At 46.8% G+C, this 14,110-nt stretch overlaps 1 protein-coding gene across 8 annotated transcripts in view; it reads left to right on the top strand.

Moving 5' to 3' along the window:
- The window catches only part of CREBBP (CREB binding lysine acetyltransferase), a 128,966-nt gene that overhangs the window by 48,272 nt on the left and 66,584 nt on the right, over positions 1-14,110 (top strand). For all 8 annotated transcript variants that reach the window (XM_082428660.1, XM_082428659.1, XM_082428661.1 and 5 more), the window contains exon 3: positions 8,864-9,040. In XM_082428660.1, the coding sequence (XP_082284786.1) occupies positions 8,864-9,040 (177 nt within the window). The remainder of the gene's footprint in view (positions 1-8,863; positions 9,041-14,110) is intronic.

Below are 14,110 nucleotides of genomic sequence, written 5' to 3'. Positions count from 1 at the left end.
TCTCTAGTTGTGGCAAGTGGGCTTCTCATTGCGGTGGCTTCTCTTGTGGAGCACGGGCTCTAAATGCACGGGCTTCAGTAGTTGTGGCACGTGGGCTCAGAAGTTGTGGCTCGCAGGCTCTAGAGCGCAGGTTCAATAGTTGTGGCGCACGGGCTTAGTTCCTCTGTGGCATGTAGAGTCTTCCTGGACCAGGGCTCGAACCCATGTCCCCTGCATTGGCAGGTGGATTCTTAACCACTGAGCCACCAGGGAAGTCCAGGATCACAGGGAACTTTAAAGATCACCTAGTGGTCATCTAAATGCTTCGTGTCTCACGGCTGAGGAGAACTAAAACTTAGAGGGAACAAGAGGTTTGTCTCAGTCACACAGCTGATTAGCCGCAGAGTCAGGATTAGTTTCCCCACTGACCTTGGTCTGGTGCTTTTGCTTGTGAATTAATGCAGACTGTACCCTGGAGAGCTGGTGTGTCTAACTTTTGTGACCTGTGAGGGATACCAACAGTGTTAGGGCACTGCCTTTGTTGCTAGAAGTTTCTAGAACAATTGGGCAACTACAAATGAGGCCTGAGGTCTTGGCAGTGATCTGCTGTCCTGTCACCTTCCTTTTAGGAGTTTCCACCGTTTTTTCTAAGTCACATTCTGCTCACATATCATCCAAGGGCAGTACCATGAGAGTCAGTAAATACTTCTGCCCGTCTTCCAGTTGCAATTTATTAGTCTAAGGAGAGTGTTCAGACTTGGGGGCTGTGTATTTCCCTGAATGCTTTCAAAACTGGCGTCCTTCTGAGAGTTGAGTTCAGCGAGGCGGGCTGCTCACACGCCCAGGGTCCTCTTTCCCAGTTCCCTTACTGCAGGTGACACTGGACAGCCAGGCGATGGCTTTGGCATTGCGATTTGTTGCATATCTCTACTTACTCTTTATCTGCCAAGTTGAGGTACTGGAAGGATTCCAAGAGCAAGCGGGTGATAGCAGACAGCTGAACACAGCCATGTCTTTCCATGAAAACTGCTTTTCTTGGCTTTCTCCCAACAATGTTAGGTTGCCAGGAGAAAATGCTTTTGGCTTTACAAATGATATGGCCATACTCTGGGGTAGTTCTGGTTTTTTTGGGTTTTTTTTTTTGGCTTTGTTTTTTTGTTTGTCATTTGGTTTTTTTGGTCATTGAAAAGAGTGAATACTTGTGACTCTTAAATTATTTGGCAGCTTTTTGCTCATGGCATCCTAAATTGTATTGTTTTTACATACTTTATATGAATTCGTGGTTTTATATGTGTACCAGCATGTGAAGAAAGATGCTAAAAACTTCAGGTTAATAAACCTGTCAGGTTAGGTTGAAGCCACATCACATGGAACATTCGTTGCTTTGTCGTGGCCGGCTTGCAAGTGGGAGTCGCGTCAATCTCTTTTTTTGTGAAAATGTTCCTTCTTGTTCAATTCTTCGATGTTTTGATTTAAATTTCAACCCAGGAAGGTTAGGCTAGGGTATTTGGATCATATATTGTTACAGCTTATGATCTATTTTAAGTTCCAAGTGAACGTTCTGAGTATTAATTATTTTTTAAGCTGGAAAACAATCTAGAGTGAAACTGGAAATTTTGTGATTTACTAGGACAGTTTGAACAGAGTTGTCTGTTAAAAGTATTTCTACAACTGGTGAATGCACAAGATTGTTTTTGTCACAAGTTTATTTCATGTGTCTCTGCAAATGTCTCATAATCAAATGCCAGTAATCCCAGCTGGCTTCTCCCTCTGATCCTACCTGTTTGAACCACTCCACCATCACACAGTCTCTGAAAAATGTTCACTTTTTAAATTAGTGTCCTAAGCATACTTAGGAAAGAAACTACATCTAGTGTAACATGATTCCCCCCCAAAGCCAAATAATAACATACTAGCCAGCACCTGTAGCACCTGCTACGCGTCAGTCGCTCTTCTTGGTGCTTCATGTTCGTGAATCCACTTAATTCTAATACAACCCTAAGAGAGGAGGTGCTATCATCTCCACTTTACAGGTGATAAAGCTCAGGCACAGAGAAGTTTAAGTAAATTGCCGAAGGTCACACAGCTGGCAAGTGGCAGAGCCACCCGCAGACCAGGTCCTCCGTACTTAACCACAACGTCCTACTGTCTCTAAGAATGAAATCTTATTTGTGGCTATGTTCCAATAAAACTTTTGTTTGTTTTGTTTTTTCAAAAACAGACATTGGGGTGCTTTGGCCCTGGGGCCATAGTTTGCTGACGCCTGGTCTTGGTGGACTGAGCCTGTCCCTTTCGGCGGTGCGAGTCTGGGCAGTGCATTTCCGGGTGGGCCTGGAGGAGCCGAGGCTCTGCCTAAGCGAGGGGGCAACGAGCCTGCAGCGGCGGTGGCGCCTCTAGGAGGGGCAGGGCAGGGCGAGCATCACGGCAGTTTCGCCAGCTGATTTGTTGTGTTTCTAAGCTTTCTGGGCCACCGTTTCCTCATCCACGGAGTGTAAATTTTGACTAGATAACTCTCTGAGGCCTTCCAGCTGACAATTCTAACCTGTCTTATCGTCCCTACTAAGCTTATCGCGAAAGGCCGTATTTTGTTTTCTTTCTGTCTGTTTCCTGACCAGCATCACACCAGTTACACGCACACACACACACACACACACACACACACACACGGCGGTACTTCCTCTGATTGCTCTGCTGTGCACGCACACACACCCCGGTGGTACTTCCTCTGATTGCTCTGCTGTGCACGCACACACACCCCGGTGGTACTTCCTCTGATTGCTCTGCTGTGTAGTGTGGTTTTAAGTGTATATCAAGGTGTGAGGAAAACTGCTGAAGAATTCAGCTTTTGAAAAAGCGTGTTTAGTGGGCTCATTGAAACCACATCAGACTCACCATTTGTTGCCACTTGAAGCGTTTCTGAAGCCCTGGTGGACTCTAAGTAAAATCATGAAGCGGAAGCGTGTTTCTGGCTGTGCTGCTCCGGTCCTGAACATCTTCCCTCTTACCTCCCTTTCCCGATATTCTCAAATGGTCACACAGTGTGTCCCCCATCAAGCTTTTAGCTCAAAAATAGTTATGATCTGATCCTTCCTGTGAGTGTGCATTTCAAGAGGATGTTTGGAGATGGAAATCGGGGAGAGTTCATTTGTGAGGGTGGTTGTTACGTGAGTGGTTGATGTCTCTGGATGGGAGTCTGCTACTGGGAAAGGCCCGTATGTGGCGGGGGTGTGTGAGGTCTGGGAAGAGGGAGTTGCCTTCCCCAAGGGCAGGCATCCTTAATCTTTAGGGGATCTTAGGACCCCTTTTGAGAATCTAATAATGGACCTTTTCTCTCAAAAATGCACATCACACAAAATGTGTACAGACGTTTCCGCCCAGGCACCCCTGCCTGCCATGGACTGCCCAGGCAGGCCCAGGCCCACTGTCTCATCCCAAGGGAGTTTGGGCTGCTGATGATGGTAGAGGAGGTACAACCTGTGGTGGCCCTAACTGCAAAGAAAGGGTTTCTCTGTCCCACTTTCCTACAAAAGAGCAAGAAAAGGAATACTTGGCTTGCTACTATTTAGAAACCTATTCTGGGGAGAAACTTACATGATCATTGTTACTTCTCCTTAACACCCCTAGTTAGTTCTTTGGGTTTTCAGTTACTACCTTATTTGATTAGATGAGTTGGGTAAGTAGTAGAGATCTTCTCCGGGTTAGTGCAGTGTGGTGGAGAGAATCTCCCTGCTCTTTTGCAGCCCACGGCTTGTTCTCTTATTATGTTGATAGTTGTCATATCATGACACAAGTAGAAAATGAAATATTTGTCCTACACTGAGGTCAGCAGAGGAGGCCGTTTGCAGCCACAGGTGACCATGGAGGCTGATGGACCATTATCGCAGTGCACCAGCGGGAAGCTCTGGGCTGGGGCCTGGCTGAGGCCTTGCACCAAAGCCAAAGGTTTGCTGGCCTAGTGCACGTAAGCACAGAGTGCCTGTTGTACAGCCAGGCCGGGCTCCCGTCTGTGCTGTCATGGGACACAAAATCGCATTTGTCCTGTAAAACCAACTCCGAGTGCATATGCTCTTTGTACTCAACCTTTGAGCACAGGCCAGTGGACTGACAGCCTGTCCATTGCAACTAGTAGCTGAGATCCTCGTGGTGACTGTTGAGAAAACAGAAAGGAGCCTGTTCTGCTGCCTCTCCCAGTGCCCGCTACACCCAGTGGTGACCCTTATCTGTGCTTGGCTTCTGTGACTGGGGCACGGTTCTTTGATTTCCCCCCTGCCCTCAGGGCTGATGTTGGGGTTTCTGTTGTTCCGAGGGGTGGGCTGCATGATGCAGTGGGTCTCTTGGAGTGTTCATTTATTTGGTTCTTTCCCCAAATACTAATTGAGTACCCACTATGTACTGGGGCCCAAGGACACAGAGGAGACATATGTTCCAGGAAGGCAAGAAGTTTCATCCTGGTTTTGTGCCAAAGATAGATTTAGGATGGGTTGTCATAAATATTATTATGACAAATACTGCCACAGAGTCGTGTCCTGTTTTGAACCTTCCATAGCATATCTGTAGTATGTGTCCGTCAGAGTAGAGAAGCATCGTCTACTCTGTTCTTCTTCTGTGATGTCTGTCATTCACCTTCTTGCCTGACAGCTCAGAACTTCAGCAGTTTTTGATTGATGGGCCAGGTGCTGTCAACAGAATTTGCTGCGGACACTATCTTTGTTTCATAATGAGGCTCGTGTAGGCATTGTTCAGGTTTGTTTGAACTAAACCCTAAAGACAGGTTTCCTCATCTGGTCTCATGCTTTAAAGTCATGCCAAGGCTAATACCTAATCCCATCCTGGGGCAGGGGGTAGGCCTCAGGATCTGGCACTAGTTTTGTGGGGTTTGGGGGAGGTTGTCTTTTTTACCTTCTTACCTAGTTTGTTCTTCCCTGGTACACAGGGACTGTAGTTTACGTGTCTTTATTGTCTCATTGAAGTGATAGACAAACAACAGAGTAAGTAGGTTCTCAAATGATTGATTGATAGACTTGGTTACAAGAATGCGTTTTCATGGGAATACTTGGTAGACCTATAAAGCATTATTTAATTTAGATTTCCTTATGGGGGAGCTTGCCTTTTTTTCAGTACTTACCATAGTTAACTTTTCCTGTTTTCTAAGATTGAACTTGAATTAAATGCTTAAAAGGTCTCTGGAAGAATAGAGTGAAAGGATATTTTAACATGTATGGGCTGTTGCTGAATGAGGCAGAATATAAATATTTATTCTGTAGGCTTTAATTTGTTCATATATTGTATAAACTGCACCATTAACTGAACAGTTGCCTATTTCTGCTGTTCTTCTTTTTGAATATTATTGAAAAGATTGTTTGCTGGTTCTGTAGCAGCCTTAAACCAAAATATGATAAACTTCGGTTGAAAATAAAGTTTACTAAATTGCTACTAAGTAACTGTTGGGAAAATAAAAGAAATACATTGATTTTATTAAGTGGAGTTAGACAAACATCTCGATTTATACTGTTTCATCATGAGCTAAAGAACACGTTGGTGCTAAAAAACATGTGTTAGCTAGACTTGGGAATGTTCGATCTGATCAAAGGAGAAGAGATACAGACAGGAAATCAGAAATCTAAACATCTCTAGAAGTGAAGGGTTTTTACTCAAAAACTGCAGGCTAGGACTGGAGCAGCCTTCCGGTTCTACCAGGCTCTGCTGGGGGATAGTTGGGACCACGGGGCCTAGTTGGCTGATGTGGCTGGGTGGCCTGTTAGAGGGCTGTCCTTACCTGGGCCTCTGTTAGCTCTGATATTAAGGAGGGACTGGCCCTGGACCAGGGAGCTGAGCCCTGACTTTGGAGCCTGATCCTGAAGGTGGCTGTGACTTGCTTTGGTTCATCCTGGGAGTGTGTTGTCATAGGCTGAGGGTGGGATTTTCCCCAATTTTTTTTTTAGACACATAGCCTCCTGTGAGCTGGCCATTCCTTACCTGCTGTCTGTGATCTTTGACTTTACCTTGGTTCTTGCCCCATGAGGACTGAAACCATGTTGAGAGGTTTCCTTCACTATGGAATGGCCAAGAAGAAAAGGTGAGAACGATTTCCTGATGAAATCTGTCAGTGTCCACAGCACTTTGGTGCTTTGTCCCAGAGGCTCACCAGGCAAGTAGTAGCCAACTGACCAGACCACACACCCACCCAGTTTTCACCCTGGCAAGGTGATCGTGTGAACGCCGTCCCAATATTCGCAGAGCCTTAGACGTTTTTAACAGGGCTGGTGTACTTTGAGCCGCACAGGTCCCCTTTGGAAGCTTGTTGAGCTCTTGGTATTTATGTCCCTCTCTACACCAAAGGGCTGACTGCCTTGGACAGTTGGCGTCAGTGGAAGGACAGTTGCCTCTCCTTTCCCACCCCCCAGCTGCCATCCACTTTGATTCATCAGTACTAGAAACTTCCAAAACAACATTGATTTTTCTTGTTTATCAGATTGGTGGTTACATGGAGCGAGCTCTATGACAAGTAGGAAAATTGCATCCGAAAGTGTTCTGAACCGGGCTTGGTTCATAGCAGGCGCTAGGTAAACGCTGGCTGACTGTGAGCACGGATTCATGGAGAGTAAATTGATGCATGTGTCTTCTGACATGTTTGGTCCTAAGTAGAGAAATTTTAAATGAAATTTAGGAAATGGGGGACTTCCCTGGTGCGCAGTGGTTAAGGATCCGCCTGCCAATGCAGGGGACACGGGTTTGAGCCCTGGTCCGGGAAGATCCCACATGCCGCGGAGCAACTAAGCCTGTGCGCCACAACTACTGAGCCTGTGCTCTAGAGCCCACGAGCCACAACTACTGAGCCCGTGTGCCTAGATCCTGTGCTCTGCAACGAGAAGCCACAGCAATGAGAAGCCCGCGCACCGCAACGAAGAGTAGCCCCTGCTCGCCACAACTAGAGAAAGCCCACGCACACAACGAAGACCCAGCACAGCCAAAAGTAAATAAATAAAATAAATAATTTTTTAAAAAAAAGAAAGAAATTTAGGAAATGGAAATTATAACCGTGTTTTTTCCCCAAATTCTTGGGGCTCTGAGAGCAGTGTTTGAGTTTATGCAGAATTCTACAAGAAGTAATCATTACGTGGACTTAATTTAGTGTAACACTTCCTGAAAATGTAGATTTTTGCTTCAGTTTTTCTGAGTTTCAGATAACAACTGAAGGAACCTAGTTGAGAATCAGAAATGTCCTTTATGTTAAAAGTTTGCTGATTAAGTCTTGCCTTGATTAAATCATCTGAATTCAGAGTTGAGCCTACTTGGTGGGCTTCGTAAAGAATTTGTTTTTGTTTCAGTTTTCTCAAGTTGACTTTGAATTTCAGTTGAATTTAAATTTGTTTCAGTTTACTCGAGTAAAGCAAGTAAGGCAAAAGTGGCAGCTAGAATGTGTTCACTTTCAAAAAATTGAGAAGTACCGCTGTGAGGGCTATATGTGGAAACCACCAGTACATATGAAAATGCCAGAACAAGATCTTTTTGGTTACAGTAGTTTGGTTTTATTTGTGTTTTTATGCGGACATTTCAGCAGGAAAGGGTCGATTGTGTTGAGCATCTGTTTGTTTGCAGCCTAGAATTTTAGAGCTGAAAGAAGTAATGCAGTTGTCTTATGCAAGATACTCATCTTTCAGGTGAGGTAAAGGTCCATAGAAGGAACGTGAGTTAACCAGTGTGAACGGGCTGGTGCAGTCACCATGTGAGGTTGATGGAGAGAACTGAGCTGTGATTTCTTGAATGGAAACTCTGTCCCCTAGGGAAGGGGGGGGGGGTCTTCCCTTCAGGAGACTCCTTCCTCCCAGTTTCTAAACATCAAATGCACCAGGACAGCAGAAAAGTAGAGCAGGCAGTAGGCAGCAGATGGATTGTTGCAACTTCGTGAGAAAGCAAAGCAGGCAGACTAAAAAAGCCACTCTCTTAGTAATGAGACTCTGCTTCTCCAGAGGGGGCGGCTGAGCAGCAGGGCATCACTGTGGGGATTCCGGGATTCATGCCTGTGGAGGTTAGAGCTGAGGGGTCTGGCGGGAACCTGGCCGGGGGCTCTTGACTGGAGGGGACCTCTAACTCCTGTGGTTGCTTGCTGCCCCACTCGGGGCATAGGTGGGGTTCCTCCTTTCCATTCCTGGCTTTATCTACTATACAGTTTCTTTTATTTCACTGTAATTAAGATAAGACTTTATTATGGAAAACTTCAAATACGTATAATATTAGAGGGGCTAGTATAACAACCCCCCACACCTGTTCCCTGGTGAGGAGTCACCGACGTTTGTCCAGTCGTTTTTCATCGATGCTACCCCTTGCCTCACTAGGTTTTAAAGCAGATCCCAGACATTATATGATTTCTTTGTCAGTATTTCTACTGTGCATTTTGAACTAATGGAAACTTAAATCTGATTGGGGGGTGGTAGCTGAAAGAAACTAATTACTTATAGAGTAATTAAGGATTAAACTGAAGGAGCTCCCCTTTGTCAGTTATTCTGGAAGATTTTGTTTTCCAAATGATCTTAATGGGTCGGTGCCACTCTCAGGGTAGGGGACTTGGCGTGAGGAGTATGGCTGAGGGGTAAGGGTGGAAAAGTGCTGGCTCTTGGGATGATATTTAGGAGGAGGGGACAGATGGGGTTGTTGGGAGCAGCTTCACTAGTCTTCTGCCTTTAGTCTGTAGCTGTTTGAGCAAGTTGCTCTGTTCATAATCCTAATTGTGAACCCTGAGAATGAGCCTTTAATTTATAATTGAAATGAAGATTTTACAGGAAGTAACGATTTTTGCTTCAGTGGGTCAGAGTGAGCGTTTCTGAGGCTCTTCCTTTCATATGTGGTCGCGTCAGGATGGCTGACGTTGCTCTTTTTGTTTCAGATGGGAATGACTGGTAACACAAGTCCATTTGGACAACCCTTTAGTCAAACTGGAGGGCAGCAGATGGGAGCCCCTGGAGTGAACCCTCAGCTGCCCAGCAAGCAGAGCATGGTCAATAGCTTGCCTCCCTTCGCTGCAGACATCAAGAATGCTTCAGTCACCAACGTGCCAAACATGGTAAGTTGCCCTTGGTCTCAGAGCTGTGGGTCTCCAGTGGGTGCTTTGGTGTGTGGATTTTATCGTGCTGACAGTGAAGATCTGCAACTAAAAGTGCATCATGGGTGAAAGGAAAATAACCTGTATTTCTTATGCGTACGCTTTCTCAGTGAGTTTAATTTTCTGTGATGAGCTGCCCGTAAGGGGCTAGTTAAGATGATTCAGCTAGTCCTGCCGGGGTCCCTATGTGGAGGGAGAGGGTTCATGTCCGTGAGTCATTTTGACTTTCCTCCAGAGTCACCCTCTTGATTCAGCAATAGAGCCAAGAGAATTGGAGAGATAGGCTTTTTTACACTTCCCGTCTGTTAGTGGTTGAAGCTGTCAGTAGCAGTCCATCCATTTCTGTTACAAAGGACATTTATCTTCAGAGAACTGTACCTTGTCTGTGAGATGTGTGTGTCCTGTCTGACTTGACAGATGGTTTCACAGGTCTTCATTCTCCTTGAGATTTCCTGCCTATAAAATAGAAACTACCCTTGGAACTCTCAACCTAACTAACCCAGATATTAATGGGAAAATAGCTCCTTTTGTGCCACAAAATGGCATCTCTTAATTCCGGCCACTAAGGGGAAGTGTGTTCTTTTGTCGGACCTCACCGTGCATACATGGCTTCTGCGTCTCTGATGTGCCTTTAGCGATGCGTCAGGGCCTGGAGCAGCCACTCTCCTCTCCCCTTGGTCTGCCCTGCCAGGGCTGCCATCCACATAGTTGTGCAGAGTGATTTGGGAAGGCTCAGAAGAAAGCTGGGGGATTATGTTCAGAAAAAGTTGCTTTTTGTCTTTTGATTTTTAAAAAACTTTAATTTGAAGTATTTATTGTAAAGGTACAGCCAAGAATTCCTCTATCTCCATCACCCGCTTCCCTTGATGTTAACATCTTCTGTAATCTTGGTACGTTCGCCAAAACTAAGGAATTGACTGCTTACAGTACTTAGAAGTTTTGAGGCTGCTGAAAGCAGGAAGAGTTGGATCTCTTTCTCTTTGTTTTTGTTAAAAATCAGAAAAGGGGGCTTCCCTGGTGGCTCAGTGGTTAAGAATCTGCCTGCCAATGCAGGGGACACGGGTTCGAGCCCCGGTCCAAGAAGATCCCACATGCCGCGGAGCAACTAAGCCCGTGCGCCACAACTGCTGAGCCTGCGCTCTAGAGCCCGCAAGCCACAACTACTGAAGCCCGTGCACCTAGAGCCTGTGCTCTGCAACAAGAGAAGTCACTGCAGTGAGAAGCCCATGCACCACACGAAGAGTAGCCACCGCTCACCACAACAAGAGAAGGCCTGTGCACAGCATTGAAGACCCAACGCAGCCAAAAAAAAAAAAAAACATCAGAGAAGGGAGTGATACTGAGGTATCCTAGTCAGATTCCCGAGGTATCCTAATCAGATTCGCTCTCAGTTTGCTACATTCTTCCTTCTTTAAAAAGAAAGGGTACAAGCAATGAGATCTGTTTTCAAGTTTTTACTTCTTTATTTCTTCTTCTGATCATCCCCCTGTAACTTTCCTGGATCTGCTTCTCTCCTTCCAGTAACTTTTTGTTGCCAGGATTGCCCTGTTCCCGGCCATACAGACCCAGAATTTACAACAAAGCCCACTGCTCCCTTCACACGACTCCTCTCAGCCCTGGGGGCGGCAGGCCAGGATCCCCAGCCCTGCTCTTCCTGTTCTCGCCTGCCTTTCCTTTTCCAGTCCTCACTGGGAGGGCAGTAGCGTGGACTTCAGTACTGTTGATTGTCACCTGGGTTTGGTCAGTGACCTGGAGCACATTTTGGCTTCAGAGTAAGAGTGTTTGCTTTTCACAGACATTCTGTGTTTTGTAGTCTGAGAAACCCTGACCTAACATTTTCTTCCATTTTCTTTTTTTAGATCTTCTCCAGGCCCACTTTTTCATCCTTTCTCCTTTACCCCCAACTTAGTGGCAGAATCCTTTCACTGCAGGTTCCTCTTCCTGCCTCTGCGGCTCCAGGGGACTGAATTCCTGAGAGTGGTGTGCTTGTCAAAGGCAGGTTCGGACCAGACTGGAAAGAGGCTACTGGTTGCCTCCACCTGCGCCTGGGCTGGAGCCCTTTGGGCTAGGGAAGGCTTCTCTCGCCCTTGGCACTGTTGACGTTTGGGGTGGGGTCTTTCTCTGTTGTGGGGGCCATCCTGTGTATTGTGGGATGTTTAACAATATCCCTGGCCTTCACCCACTCGATGCTCACAGCCCTGCACACCGACCCCCCTGTAGTGGGCCCCAGTTGAAAGCCCTGCTCCGGGGAATGGTTGAGGGAGGCAGTAGCAGTAACATCTCATCCTTCTGTCTGTGACGTCTAACAGATAAAACCAGTTCTCTCCCCCCTCCCCCCGCCTTGGCCTTAGCAGGCTACCCGCATGGTGAACTGGGGAAGTATCTTGGTGTATGGGAGCCTAGCCACCACTTTCCCACAGGGGCACGGGTGGGCTCTTGGAGAGATCCGCAGCTGGTGCCTTTGGAGTGAAGTCCTCAGACGTTTACTGCGGGGCTCGGGGCAGGCTTCACCAGGCCAGGTGACCCAGCCACGGACTTCACGCTATTGGGCGCAGCACAGGAACCAGAGGGGACTGACAGAGAAGCAGGGCAGCAAGTGCACATAATTTGCCCAGTATCTTTCTAAGTGCTTTCTCACCCTGTGTTTTACCTTATTCTTTCGACAGCCTGTTGAAAGACATCATTCACCTCCCATTTTACAGATGTAGAGGCTGAGGGTCTGAGGGCTTTAGGTTCGTTCAGGGCTATGTAACTTCTTGTCTGCAAGGCCCAAAGCTTCTTCAGTATGTCCTGGTGTCATGTTTTAGTGGCTCCGAGCCCTTTGGGGTGTGTTTACATTCCTTATTTGCAGTTCCTCAAACATGTTTTGTTGTCTTCCTTGAGTTTTCTAAATTGTTTCTGGCCCCTTGGAGCCCAGAGATTTTTGTACAGTGAGGGAGAGCAGTTACCAAAGATCTAAATTTCTTTAATTAAAAAAAAAGAAAAATTTGGAGCCTTGAACATATTTGTGTTTTTTGTCATGCTTTGGGGAGTGGTCTTTTAAAGCCCAGCTAGGTTCAGCATGCCAAACAGTTGAGCTCAGGACTCTGATACCGAATCACCTGGTGCCCTGGTTGAGCTCTTTGTGGGACGATTGACACTTGGTCACTGGCCGAGGGACTCATGCTTGTCTCCTCTCCTAGAGGATTCCCGCAGCACTGGTGATGCTCAGGAAGCGAGGGGATGTGGCCGTTCCTTTAACTCGTCTCATTTGTTGAGCACCTTCTCTGAGCCCAGGTGCATCTGGAGTGCTGGTGTGAGTTACGTAGAGCTCACCCCTCTTTCGTGAAATTGGGGGTGGTGGTGATGGAAAACAAATAATTACAAACGCAAACTGCTCCAGCAGGTCTGAGTAGCACGGAGAGGTTGAGGTTGACACAGGGACCTACTTAGGTGGAGCCATCAGAGAGAAGGCCGCACCAAATAGGGGGTTTTAAGGGCAAGATTGGAAGGATGAGCAGAAGCCACGGAGACCCCAGGGCACTGGGAGAGCATTGGCTTGTGTAGGAGCCAGCAGAAGTCCAGTGGGAAGGGTGAGAGGAAAGCGGTGTGAAGTGGATATTGGGGGCTGGGCAGGAGCCGTCTCAAGGAGGGCCATGGGTGGCAGTGGCCACTGCAGTGCTCTAGGCTAGTGGAGATGGGGGCCTGGAGGCCATTGATTACAGAGGGGACAGGAGACCAGATGAGATTTGCCACTAGAGTGAATGTGTGGGGTCACCGTGTGAGATGACTTGGTGGGAGGCGGGACCATTTACAGAGCTAGCGGAGGAACAGACTGGGAGAAGGGTGATGAAGGGGAGGGCATTCGTAATTCCAGTTAAGACATGCTCCTCTTGAGATGCTTGTGAGATGTCTAGGTGAAGAGGCCAGGCAGATGGGTGGACATACAAGTAGGGCAGCCACTGTCCCTCGGGAGCTGGCGGTAAGCATGCTATGGTAGAAGGGCTGTGGAGTGGATGCCATGGCTCGGAGGGGAGCACAGGGAGAGAGACCAGGCAGAGGAGGAGCTGGCAGAGGGGACAGCAAGGGACTGATGTCACTGAAGCCGAGAGAGGAGATCGTTTGGACAGGCAGAGATGGTGGCTGCTGAGATGGTGAGTGAGATGAAGGCCAAAGAGCGTCGCTGGAATATGCAGGGGATCTGTGGGACGGTCAGGAAGCGTGGAACATCTTCCGTGAGACTTAAGTGTGGCCCATAGTCATGGAGACCTGTTGATCACCACGGTCTATGGGCTGCCTCTGGGATGTGCTGCCTGGAGCTCCAAAAGGTTCAGAGACCCTATTGCAAATGGGGTCCTTTTGAGGGCATACATATCCCCAGGACAATATTCAAAAGCAAATACCACATCTCCCTAAATTTTCACATGGATTTCGTTGCAGCTCTGTCTTTGGCCGTTTTATTTGTAATTTCTTAACTTTCTACAGATTTTTGAAGCTTCTTAGAACTTTTACCATATTATTACATTGTATTTCATGATTCTGAGATGCAAATTTTTTTCACAGTTGTAGCATCTTTGAAATCAGGATGTATTCTAGAAACAAGTTTTAGGTCTAATAAGACGCAGTATGTATACTAACTACATTACTTGTTCATAATTGGAATTAATAAGAGTGACAACTATTAAATATATGTTCACTCTCCAGTTTTCTAGGATAGCTCACATGGATATAAGAATTTCAAAATTATGTAAATTTTACTGACAAAGAAGAACAGGTTTGGGCAGGGGTATAAGTTGGGTTGTCTTTCTGTGGCCTGACTTCAAGGTCCATGTGGACCTTCTCAAAGGAGAGATTTGCCTGAGGGTGCGTGGAGTGGGGGAGAGTTGTTCCAGGGCAGTCCTCTGGAAGAGGAGACCGCCTGATTCCTTGGTGACATTACCCTTCGTGCCGTTTTCACCTGAAAAAGTCATAACACGGAGAGCAAGGGAGCATTTGCAGGAAGGAGGGAAATTCAGACATCATTTGGCACTGGATTTGTCAATTAGGTCGTTG

This window comes from Balaenoptera physalus (genome assembly GCF_965194825.1).
Source record: "Balaenoptera physalus genome assembly, chromosome: 16".
Classification (NCBI taxonomy): Eukaryota; Metazoa; Chordata; class Mammalia; order Artiodactyla; family Balaenopteridae; genus Balaenoptera; species Balaenoptera physalus.
This window is presented reverse-complemented; position numbering and strand designations above follow the sequence as displayed.